This window comes from Marmota monax, unplaced genomic scaffold (assembly GCF_021218885.2).
Source record: "Marmota monax isolate L192 unplaced genomic scaffold, Marmota_monax_Labrador192_F-V1.1 WCK01_AAM20220418_F8-fsc00061, whole genome shotgun sequence".
Taxonomy (NCBI): domain Eukaryota; kingdom Metazoa; phylum Chordata; class Mammalia; order Rodentia; family Sciuridae; genus Marmota; species Marmota monax.
This window is the reverse complement of record NW_026695230.1, coordinates 5,837,990-5,850,801: the sequence shown is the minus strand read 5'-3', so window position 1 is coordinate 5,850,801 and position 12,812 is coordinate 5,837,990. Positions and strand designations below refer to the sequence as shown.

At 37.9% G+C, this 12,812-nt stretch overlaps 1 protein-coding gene across 4 annotated transcripts in view; it reads left to right on the top strand.

The window, feature by feature from the left end:
• The first annotated feature begins 2,324 nt into the window (after positions 1–2,324).
• Positions 2,325–12,812, top strand: part of Prmt3 (protein arginine methyltransferase 3) — a 121,077-nt gene continuing 110,589 nt past the window's right edge. For all 4 annotated transcript variants that reach the window (XM_046438248.2, XM_046438246.2, XM_046438247.2 and 1 more), the window contains exons 1-5: positions 2,325–2,455; positions 2,731–2,866; positions 4,498–4,580; positions 5,928–5,977; positions 6,562–6,664. In XM_046438248.2, coding sequence (XP_046294204.1) covers positions 2,428–2,455; positions 2,731–2,866; positions 4,498–4,580; positions 5,928–5,977; positions 6,562–6,664 — 400 coding nt within the window. In that variant the 5' untranslated portion in view covers positions 2,325–2,427. The remainder of the gene's footprint in view (positions 2,456–2,730; positions 2,867–4,497; positions 4,581–5,927; positions 5,978–6,561; positions 6,665–12,812) is intronic.

Genomic DNA, 12,812 nt, shown 5'->3' with positions numbered 1-12,812 from the left:
CCAAAAAAACAAATGCCGAATGTCTTCTCTGATATAAGGGGGGTGACTCAAAATGGGGAAGGGAGGAAGAGCATGCGAAGAAGATTACCTCTAGATAGGGAAGAGAGGTGGGAGGGAAAGGGAGGGAGAGAGGGAATAGCATGGATGGTGGAAGGAGACCCTCATCAATATACAAAATACATGTATGAAGATGTGAGGGAAAAAAAAGAATTAGATTAGGTAGAGATAAGTGATGGGAGGGGGAAGGGTGGGGATGGGGGAATAGGAAGGATAGTAGAATGAAACAAAGAAAAAAAGTTTAGTAATATACAAGTTCTCATTTCCATTCAGTAAATGTATTCTATGGGCTAGGTCACCTAATATGTGCAGAAATGAAAGTAAAAAGATATTGTCTTTATCCTTATAGTATAAACTGTTGTGGGTAAGTAAATAAATAAAACAATCAAATAATCATGGTAGGCATTAAGAAAAAAACTAACCGGCTGCTCCTGGAATAACAAGAGGAACCTATTTTAGGAATGGTGGTGCAAGGAAAGTCTTTCTGGTTGAGACCAGAAGGGAGATCTACCATTTGTAGAGCTTTCAGTGATGAGCAATAAATAAAAGGTTTAAGCCTGGGACCCAGATAAAGGACTAGAATTGAACTGGAATGTTAGGCAGGATCATGCAGGGCCTAGTAGGCTTTGGTCATCAATTTAAACATACCAAGCACAGTGCTAGCATTTGGGACCTCAGCTTGACACCCTACCTGGTGAAATTGCTGCCACTCAAAAGACAACTCTGTTTAGAAGCAAAAAAAGGTGGGCAGGTGCAGTGGCAAAAGTCTTGTTAATTCCAGCGACTAAGGAAGCTATCACAAGTTTGAGGCCTGCCTCAGCAACTTCCCCAGGCCCTAAGTAACCTTGTGAGACTCTGTCTCATAAAAGAGGGATAGAGATATAGCTCAGTAGTAAAGCACCCACTGGATTTAACCCCCAGTACAAGGAAGGGAAAAAAAAAAGAGGGGGGGGGACCATAAGTCAAGTTTTTTTTCCCTAAACATCTGATAGTGAAGCCAGATTTAAAGTTGGGTAGTCAGTGTAGTTAGATAAATCGGGTCTAATGCCGAGTGAAATCTAAAATGGAGGCCATGCTGGCAATGATTCCGGGAAACGCAGGACAACTCATGGAATGTTAATGAAGTCCCGAAAAGGCCCTAGGCCAAAGTCCACCTCAAAGAAATGTTAATGAACAGCCCCCAGCAAAAAGGTGCTGACTCAGAAGTCCTTCCAGACCAGATTACTTCTTTGGCCCACCTGTGTCCCACCCCTCGGGCCTTCCCACCTACATTCCATCACTGAAAGAACTATAAAAAGGGGAGACAACATCCCTTCCACGGATTCCACCTCTTGGGTCCCCTTCTTCCTCCGGGAGAAGTCTTTTCTGCTGTCCTTTAATAAACTTCTAATTTCTACTCTGACCTTGCCTCGGCGTGCTTCTTTGGTGTTATTCTTCAACATTGGGGAAGCAAGAACTCATCACCAGTCAACAGCAGTAACAATAGCAAACCTTGCTTACACCAGTCACCTGTTTTCCTTGTTGAGGATAAAGTTAACACTTTGTGTAAGCACTTAACATGCGTAACTCGTTTTATCCTCGTTTTACTCAAAAGAGATCATACAGTTAGGAAATGGCTGAAGTAGGATTCAAACCCAGCAGGCTAGCTCTAGTTCATGTTCTCAGGCAGGCGGGGCCTGGCAGGGAGGATGGAGGAGGTGTCGGGTGCGGGTCGCGGGTCCTCTTGGGGCATTTGGCCCCATTTGGTCTTTACGGTGCACTCACACTATTAATGTACAAGTGAAGGTAGTTTAATTCACAGAAGTTCCTCTTCCCAGCAGCACTCAGCATGGACCTGGGAGCCGGTGGCCCAGCCCTTGTCTGCGTTAGCCTCCTACGCCACCAGAGGGCGACGCGGGCTGGGTGCCTCTCCACTAAGCTCTCATCCTAGCAGTAATGGACATGACGCGATGCGCCAGTAAAACCGCTGCGGCGGCGTCTTTACACTTCTTGGCCTACGGGTGTTGGAGCAGCAGGCAAAAGTTACCTCCAAGCACGCAACACCTAGTACTCGTTGCCAAGCTTCCCTGGTGCGCACTGCGTCAGGCCTGCGGCAGGAGGAGGTGGGGGCCCCAGCCCCCGCCCCCGCCCCGCCCTGCCCATCCAGCGCACGTGACCGGTACCGCGGCCTCAAGGCCGGAAGCGCTACTGGCCTGGTGCGCGCTCTCGAGTTCCCCGGCATCTGCAGGGTTCTTCCGTCCCGGACCTTGGCCCGGCCGCGCGCACGCGCTCGTTCCCGGGGTCCCGGCCCTGGGCTCGGCGCCGGCTGCGCGCGCACGCTGCCTGCCGGTCCCGCCCCCAGGCACGCCGCGCTCCCTGGGCGCCTCCGCCATGTGCTCGTTAGCGTCTGGCGCTACCGGTGGGTATCCCAGCGCCGCAGCACTGGGCTCTCCCAGCCTCAGGCCTCGCCGCGTGGGGCAGGTGGGGGACCGCCCCCCCCCCCCGCGCGCCCACCAGGACGCTATCCCGGGCGGCGGGGCCTAGCAGGGAGAATGGAGGAGGTGCCGGGTGCGGGTCGCGGGAGGACGGGGCGGGGGAGCGCTCGCCCAGGAAGAGCCCTCCGCCCGCCCCGCTCCTCGCCCTCCGGGGTCGCACTGGTGTCCCAGGCAGATCTGATCGTTGTGCGTGTGTTAGGCGGCCGGGGCGCCATGGAGGATGAGGAGGACCTGCCAGAACTGTCGGACAGCGGTGACGAGGCCGCCTGGGAGGATGAGGACGTTGCAGAGCTCCCCCACGACAAGCAGCAGACCCCCTGCCTGTTCTGTAACAGGTTCGTCCACCTCAGCGCCCAGCCTCAGACCTAGGGTGCCCCGTCGCTTGGGGTCTGTGTGTTCTGCAAGGAAAGACTGGTTCAGAGTCGAACCAGTCCTGTCCTTGAATTCTTGAACCAGTGCTTTGGGGTGATGGCGTGTAGAAGAGGAAGACCCACAGTGGTTTAGAGGGAGGAGCTATGAACTGGAAGCCAGGTTATCCTACTGGTCCTCAACCGGCCTCAGTTTCTTCCCTCTGTGTAAAATGAGACGGTTTTGGATTGGATTTGTGGTTTCCAAATCTGGTGTGCACCCTTGTCACCAAAGATGCCTAAATACTGATGCTAAACTCTTCACCCCAATCCTTTAAATCAGGGAATCTAGAAATCTTATTTTTTTTTATAAGGACACATTTTGATACTATGTTAACTAAATACATGCTCAAGGTTGGAAGCCACACTGAACTAGGTAATCCCTAAGGATCTTTCCGTTTTTACTGTCCTGTAATTCCTTGACCAGCCAGAGCTTCTCAGGTGTAACATTTCACTTTGAGCCATTTAAATGGTCTCAGTTCATGTTTCTTAAGTAGTGGCTCCCCATCTGGTGAGGAAGGAATAGATGCCTTTTTCACTTAGGAAAAGAGATTGCAATGTCTATAACTTGTTCAAGGTCACAGAGGTGTGGTGTTTTTGTTGTTGTTCCCAAAAGCATATTCCACTTAAAATTCTGCCTCACTCTCAAGAAACTTTGGCTTTGGTTGCTATGGTTAAGTGAACATGAAAGAGGCCCCATTTGTGTTGGTCATCATTACTTTAATAAATATTGTCTGTTGTGCCCTATATCTGGGCATAGTGCTGATTGGTGGTGTGTTGGTTCTGGAGTGTGGCCTCATTGGATAGGTAGAATGTCTGCACATACTCTAGTTATCATAAAGTCATATATAGAGAGAGGGCATCAGTGATGCAGCATCCTGTGGTAGATTACATCTTGGTAAACATTTGTTGAAAACTAAACACTGCATATGTGCTAGGCACATGGAAGAGGAATGCAGCATCTCTGCTGTATATTCCTATCTTGGGTATCCTTTAGTTTGGCAGGTCTCATAATAAAGAGACTTGGTCCTCCCTGTATTTGTAATGCAGGTACAATACAAGATCACTTTTGAAATATGGCACTTAGAGAATGTGCCAGCTGTAAAATTACATTTTATGCTTTATTTCTAAAAGCAGATGAGCTGTGTCAGTTCAAAGCCTCTGAAACCAAGAGTTGACACTTGGAGGAGAAAAAAAATCTCAAGTAGGGAATTTTCTTGACTTTTTGAGAGAAACAAAATCTATCAATGGGAACTCTTTTTCATAAAACTTTTGATAATTTTACTAATATTATTTGGCAAATAAGTTAACTTGACATTTAAAGGGTGGATAATTGTTTTACATATTAAATGGGATTCAGAAGTACTAATTCTCATTAGAAATGCTGGGTTCTGGTCCTTCATCTACAAGTGTGTTTGTTTCTTCCTAATTGGAAATAAACTAAAAAACTGGCTGGATAAAAAAAAAAAAAAAGAAAAGAAAAGAAATGTGTATATTTAACATAAAATCAGTGCTCCATGAAGTCACTGCTTGATTTTTTTTTTTTTTTCCCTTATCAGGCTGTTCACATCTGCTGAAGAAACATTTGCACACTGTAAGTTGGAACATCAATTCAATATTGATAGCATGGTCCATAAACATGGTGAGTATTTCTTAGAATAAAGACACGTTTACTTATGAGATTTAGGTTCAGATTTTATAATTTTCCACACCCTGTTTTATTCAAATCTATATGGTGAAATATATAACTACAACTAATAGAAATGCTTTTTTTGACAGGCGACCCTTGAAGAAAAACTAATGTCATTCTTCTAGATAAAATTCACTGTATTTAAGCTTATTATGGCTTCAGAGCTAAAACAAACAAACAAACAAAAAACTTGGCATGTGATTGCTTTTTTTCTAACAAAAATTAGGGAAATCAGGGTAGAGGTGGACTTTGGGAAAGGAGGTAAGTCATATGAAAACATACAGGTCCAAGTACAATGTGAATTTAAAGGACTGCAAGATTGAGTTTTATAGGTTTGGTAGAAAGTATGGAATAAAAGGGAGTAAAGAAATTAAGGTGGTATGCAAAATACTTAGGTAATGTTTCTATTGTTGCATTTAAAAATAGCTTTCCTTACTGAACTAAATATAGACTTGGTCTTTTGGTTCCTTATTTGCTAACAACTAGAAGAAACATTACTGAGGAATAGCAAATAAAAGTCAGGTTTTTAGATCTCTAATAAATATATGATGTTTATAAATCATAAATTTAAGTGCACAACTACCTTTGTAAGTTATGTAAAGTTAGCCTCATTTTTTTCTTCCATTTTTTAATGTTGTATTTTTAAACTGATTGGAATTGTACTTCAGAATATATATATATTATATATATATTATTGTTGTGTGTGTGTATATATATATAAAAATACCTAACCATGTAGATATTTTTTTATGCTATTAAAGCTTCCTCATAACATCATTTCTCAATACTAACCAATTTCCTATGATGAATAACAACCAATTTATCTTCTGACAAATAATAAATAACCAATACATTACTACTTTCCTTTGTCTTAAATGCTGCTTCATTTCTGGAAAGGTATGAGAACCAGATAATAAGCCTCATTTTTTTTTTTTTTTAAATGAGCATCATTTAACTTCATGGAAAAGCTGGTAGACTTTGTATACTCTGTCTTGGCAAAATTATAATTTTATATAACTTTTATGAAGAAGTTAGGGATTTAGAAACTTTCAGCTCTAATAAAATCCCCCCCCCTTTTCTTTAGAAAACAAATAATTTAAAATTTGTCATCTAGAGTTGTTTCTCAGATAAAATATTCAGAAGTATCAAAATTACTACTTATAATTCTTAATAAAAATCTCAAAATGTAAGTGGTGGTTTAGAGGTCAGAAATATTATACTATCTAATCATAAAGCCTTTATAGAACAAATGATTTAAACAAAACTCATTAAAATTGAATTATCTTTTTTCCCCTTTAGGACTTGAATTTTATGGATACATTAAGCTAATAAATTTCATTAGACTTAAGGTAAGTCGGCAGCTTAATTTATCAGTTTTTTTAGAAATTTAAGAAATGTTACAATGCTTATCACTGCAATGATTATTCAAGGGTATACAAGGAACTGTTATTAATCTAGCATTGTCATATTGTAGGAATCATGGACTTTAGGAACTAGCACAACAAAGTACCGGTAAACATGTACATATACTTAGAAGTGTCATTTTTAATCCAGAGATGAATCAGTACTGTGTGAAAAAGTAATTCAGTGTCACATAAAGAGAAATACTAGTAGTGTTTCTATAAAACCAGAAGTAATTTCTACTGTAATTTCAGGTACTTTCCTTGCTGTTTTTTGTTTTGTTTTTTCAAACACTGTCCTTTTTTGGTCCTACTTAAGTGAATGTATTGTCACTTTCCCTAAAACCAAAAAATATAAAACTCTGCATTGAACTATTTAAAATAACAGTTGAATATAGGCTCCTTATATAGAGATATACAATTTTGTACAATGTAATTTTGATTTTTTGTTTTGTTTCATTTACCTGGTTTTTTACCAGGAGGATTCATGATTACATTCAATAAATAAAACATGCAATTAATTTTACATCCAGAATCCTACAGTTGAGTATATGAATTCCATATACAACCCAGTGCCTTGGGAGAAAGAAGAATATTTGAAGCCAGTATTAGAAGATGACCTTTTGCTTCAATTTGGTAAGATGAACATATTGTATCTACTTTAATTAATATAGGACCATCTGTTGTAGAAAAATGGAAGTGAAGTGTTTTAGGAAAATGTACAGATAGTTTCCCTATGTCTTTGGCGTTGCTTTCCTTGGTTTCAGTTACCCATGATCATTTGCAATCCAGAATTAGTAAAAGGATAATTCAGAAATAAACCTAAGTTTTAAATTGTGTGCTCTTCTGAGTAGCATGACTTAATGTTGTGCCATTCAGCTCTCTCTCTCTCCTGAAATTTATATCATACACCATATACACTTCCTGCCCTTTAGTCAGTTGGTAGCTATTTTGGTTATAGAATGTATTTATTGGATTATCACAGTGCTTGTGTTCACATAAACTCCTTTTGAGAGAGAGACCATTTTCTTAATGACTTTACTATAGTATTGTTTTATTAACCTCTTACTGTTTCTGATTTATAAATTAAACTTTATGATAAATGTGTATATATAGGAAAAAACAGTATATAGGATTTGGTACTACCTTCAGTATCAGTCATCCTCTGGGGTCTTAGAACATATCCTCCATGGATAAGCAAGGGATTTTTTTTTTTTTTTAATTCTCTAAAGATCTCATCAGGTAGTTAAGAAAAGTTAAATCACTTGGAAACTGATGCAGTTACCAAGGAGGAATTTAGAAGCATGTATTTGAACATTTTGTATGGGATGTTTTGAAACATATGGAAACTTGAGAGAATAATTTTTAGTTATTAAATAATGATTTTAAACAATCTAACTTTAGTAATATTTTATACTTTTGTTTAATATTTAGATCACATAATTGACTTAAGACATTTTGTTTAATGAGAATTAGTTGTTTCTCTGTGATTTAATTTATACCTTACTATACAGGAGTCTTGTGAAAATTCTCTTGGTCTCTTATACCTTATAGAGCTAATCTATAGAAATGAAATTACATATTCTTTTTGTATTTATGCTTATTTCACGTTTGTTTTGCCATTCAGAAGAGATGGAGTGTTTACTTTCTTCAAATCAGCAAGACTACTCTAAACAGACATTACTTTAACAGATAATGGTTTGACAATGTATATTCGAGCAGTTATTTGATTATTACCTTTCATTTCCCTGAGAAGTACCCTTGTTGAGTTGTGTGCCATTGTGATGTGGTTCTAAGAAGTTTAATATGATTTTAGGAAATATGTGATCTTGAACAAAACACTTAAGCTTTTCTGTTTTAAAATGAGGAATCTGTAAAATGAGGAATTAGGACCAGATTTCTGAGATTCTTTCTAGTTCTAAAATTTGGTGATTTTCAGCTTTATTCTCCCCTCCTTTAATTTCATTTCTCGCAGTAACCAAAGTGATCTCTTTGATAAATGACACAAATGCCTAGTGGGTGTTCTTTATGACTTCCTAAATTCATAATCATCTGTTGGACACTCCCAGTATCAAAGTACTATATTAAATGCCTTATCAATGCAAAGAAATGAAAATTGTGGTCCCTTCATTAGGAGCCCCAGTCTGATGATAGGTGTGTTTTCTTTTTTTTTCCAATAATTATCTGTATTTTAATATAAGATAGACTATGATAAGGTGCGTGAAAAGTAGAAAAGATTACAAATCAGAAAAGGAAGAAGTTATTCAGATCAACGATAGATATTTATTGAATGTTGTGTGTTGATTACTTTGAATATAGAGCAATAGAACTTTTAACTATCCAAAAGTATATTAATTTAGGGTTTTTTTAGCCGTAATTCATAAGGTAGTAATGATACCTGCCAGAGAGTAAATGCTTAATAAAGGAGACTTTATTGTCATTAGTAAATGAAAAAGTTCCACAAGAGTTTTTGTGAAGTCGGAACCAAGATCTGGAGTACTTAATGAGGTCTATTAAAGGAAGTAGAACTTGAAATGGGTATGGTCTTCTAACAGTCTCTGTTCTAGCCATTGGTGAGTCGGAAGAGACATTTGTCATCATTCTTGCTGTAGGCATGACTACTGACCATTTTACCTGCATTTGTGTTATGGTTTGGATATGCATTATTTACCACCCCCCCCCCCACCTGTGTTTCATGCAGAAGTGTTCAGAGGTGGAGGATTATATTATAAGAACTGCGACCTACCAGTCCATCCTGATTTGAATGGATTAAGTGGGTGGGGGCTATATAGGTGAGGCTATACAGGTTGAGGGTGGCTAGAGGAATGGTCCCTGAGGGTGGGCTTTTGGGTTTTTATTTTTTTCCTTGGCTCCTCCCACTGTCTCTCTGCTTTCCTGCTGGTGTGGCAAGAAGAGCAGCTTTCTTCTGCCTTGCCCTTCCACAGTGGTGTTCTGAATAGGTTTCCGTGGATGGAACCTCTAAAATCATGAGCCTAAAATAAAGATTTTTTTCCTCCAAGTTGCTGTTACCATATGTTTTGGTCACAGATGAAAAGCTGACTAACACAACTTGCTTTCAATAAACAGTTATGAAGCATCCGGTAAGTATTTGGCTTTGAAATTATAAAGATGACTAAATTAGTGAAGGAGACAACCAAGAAAATCGGAAATAGCTGTGGTTTAAGGAAGAAAAGTCAACTTTACAGTGAAAAAACCTGGCAAACGCTGCCTTAATCAAGGAATCAATGTTAACATCTTCAGTGATACCATATTAGTGATATATATCCTTAATTTGATATAATGGGTATGACACTTTACCTGTGTTGTATCTTCCTTACAAAAACCAGTAATTCAAGTCTAACTAAGAAATCAAAAAGTCACAAATTGTTCATTCTCTATACTACCTGACCAGGATTCCTCAAAATGGTCAAGTTATCAAAAATAAGGAAAGCCTGAGAAATAAAAGTTTGTATAATAATTGGAACAGCGTCCATAAAGGATTAATATCCATAAAGAACTCTTAAAAATTCAGAGACAAAGGACCAAATATTTGATAGAATATTGGGGAAAATGATCAGGTAATTCACAAAAAAGGATATGAAAATAGTGTGAAACTTATAAGGGAATGTTCAGAATTACTCAAGAGACATGCAAATTAAAACAACATATCCTACCTTCCAGACAAAAAAATTTTGAAATAATACATTCTATTGGTGAGGCTATGGATAGATAGGCACTCTTGTGTTGCTAGTGGAATGGAAATTTTATAGTACTTAGCAAACTGTTTTTTCGTTTTATCTTTCATTTTTTTCTTTTTGGTAGTGCTAGAGATTGAATATGGAGCCTTATTGGTGCTAGGCAAGTGTTCTACCACTGTGCTATAGCCTTTGCCCAGCTCCACCAAAACCATGTATAAACTCCTTTTGTCATTTTTTTAAGACACTGTTTTTCAAGTTGCCCTTGAATTCCAGATCCTACTGCCTTAGCTTCCTGGTCACTGAGATTTCAGGTGTGCAACATGACACCCAACTTGTACATACTTAATAACAAAATCACTCATAAGAATCTATATTGAAGATACACCTTCTCATTCTGAAAATACATAAACATAGAGTTATTCTTTGCAGCATTATAATTCCAAAATATTGGAAATAATCTAAATGCCCATATATTGGAGAGTGGTTGAATATACTGTGGTATACCCACACTGTGGAGTACTATATACCTCTTAAAAAGAACTGATATCTTGTGAGTTGATATATAATGATACCCAGAATATAATGATAAACAAAGTCAAAGCTCAAAAGAATATAATATGCTATTCTTTTTATGTTTACTGACTCTTCTTCTCAAAGTTCTAAGTTTAACCTTTAATAAATGATTACCCAAATGATTAATGTTAAAAAATTATTATGGCTAATTTTTACTGAAGCAGAAAGCAAAACAGAAACTTGCCAAAGAGTTTGAATAATTTCAAAAGCAAAATACAAAGTGAGGATTGTAGTAAGAAGTAGAAAATATGTACACCAAATTTTTGTAGTTTGGAAATATTTTGTTGAACTCTTTAATTTTTAGTGAAATAGCAAAGGAATCTGTAATTTTTAAATGTAACGACCCAGTATTCTATGAGAGTGGCTAGAGATTTGTGACATAATGCACTGCATTTGTAACAGTAGTTCATCTTTTAGTTATATTATTGTGAGTTTGTTAAGCATAACTGTTTTGTCTTAATGCTTTTATTATTTTTATTTATTAGTACCAGGGATTGAACCTGCAGTGCTTAACCACTGCATAATATCCCCAACCCTTTTGATTTTTTTTTTTATTTGAGGCAGGATCTCATGAAATTGCTTAGGGACTGGCTAAGTTGCTGAGACTGGCCTTTAACTTGCAATCCTCCTGCCTTAACCTCCCAAGTCACTGGGATTATAGGCATGTACCACCATGCTTAGCTTATTTTGTCCCAGTTCTGAAGAGGTGTCTTCATAAGCTCTCACAACCAGAAACAAATAGAGTTAAAAAAAAAAAAAAGTCATTTCTTCCAGTGCTGTACCTAGGAGAAAATGTAATATTTGCATTGCTTATTATTGGTTTTTTGTTACAAGCTCCTTTTTTTTTTTTTTTGGTGGAAGCTGGGTGTGTACTGGGGATTGAACTCAGGGACACTTAACCACTGAGCTACCTCCCCAGCCCTTTTTTGTATTTCATTTAGTGACAGGGTCTCACTGAGTTGCTTGATGACTCCCTAAATTCTGAGGTTGGCTTTGAACTTGAGATCTTCCTGCCTCAGCCTCCCAAGCTATTAGGATTACAGGCATGTGCTACCTTGCCTGGCTCCTTGTTTAACTTTTGATTGTGGAATTATTTCTTCAATAGAAGATACTGTTTTATATATGATGAAATTAAAATTAAGAGTTTAATATTAAGAATTCCAGTATTTAATAATATCAGTAATAAAATGTTAGCTTTTAGATTCTACTCTTAACCTTGCCAGGATGAAAAAATTATTGAATATATAGAATTCTTTGTCTACTAATTCTCCTTAAAGAGTATCTTTTTTTCTCCACATGTATTAAGGTATAATTGATAAATGAAAATTTTATACATTACTGAAAGTTTGTACCTTTTAACTAACATCTACCCACCCATCTCTCCACCCCTCAGTTCCTGATAGTCACAATTATACTCACTACTTCTGTGAGGTTTTTTTAGATTCCACATGTGAGATCATGTGGTATTTGTCTTTCTGTGTCTGGATTATTTTACTTTTAATAATGTTCTACAGATTCATCTATGTTGTCACAAATGCCAGGATTTCTCTTAAGGGACTACCTAAATGCTGTTCTACAGATAAGGACACAGACTGTTAGGTGGCATTTGTAATGATAATATCATGGGCTAGGAAGATGGGTGTGGGTTTGAATGTTAGCTCTTCCATTAAACATCTGTATGACTGTGTCACCTTTTCATTGCTGTGACCAAAAAACCTGACAAAAACAACTTGGAGAAGGAAAAGTTTTGGACTCATGTTTCAGAGGTTGCATCCATGGTTGGCCAGCTCCATTGCTCGGGCCCTGAGTGGAAGAACATCATGGCTGAAAGGAATGCTCCACTCATGGCAGCCAAGGATCAGAGAGAGCCAGGAACCATGGACTAGATATATAATTCCTAAGGACACACCCCCAAGGACCTACTTCCTCCAGCTATGCCCTACCTGCCTTATGTTACCACACAGTAATTCATTCAAATTGTTAATCCCTCATGTGGAAGAATCTGCTGTCTAATCATTTGATCTTTGAACTTTCCGGCATTGCCACATGAACTTTTTTGAGGGACATCTCATACCCAAGCCATAACAACAACTTTGGGCGAGTCAGAGTTATTATTTGACTTTATAAATGGTTAATCATTTAGTTTTTCTGAAATTTATTTTTTCTGTGTCTAAAATATCGAGATAAATATTTATATCTTTGTTTTGAAGATGAAATGAGATGTACATGTGCACTAACTGGTAATCAGTACCTATTAAGGTTTTTTTTTTCCCCCTACTTTTTTTTTCTTCCTATATTTGTTTCAATATAATTGATACCTTTATGTTTTCAATTTAGCTAACTAATGGAAAACAAACTAACAGCATATTCTTTTTAATTCAAATTGAAACAGTTTGGATATTAAATATTTAATTAGAAGTACTTTTATTATTTTTTTCTCAATTGGCAATGTAATAGGCACTTAGAATAAATACATATATTTCTAACGTATTTATACTCATTTCATTGCTATG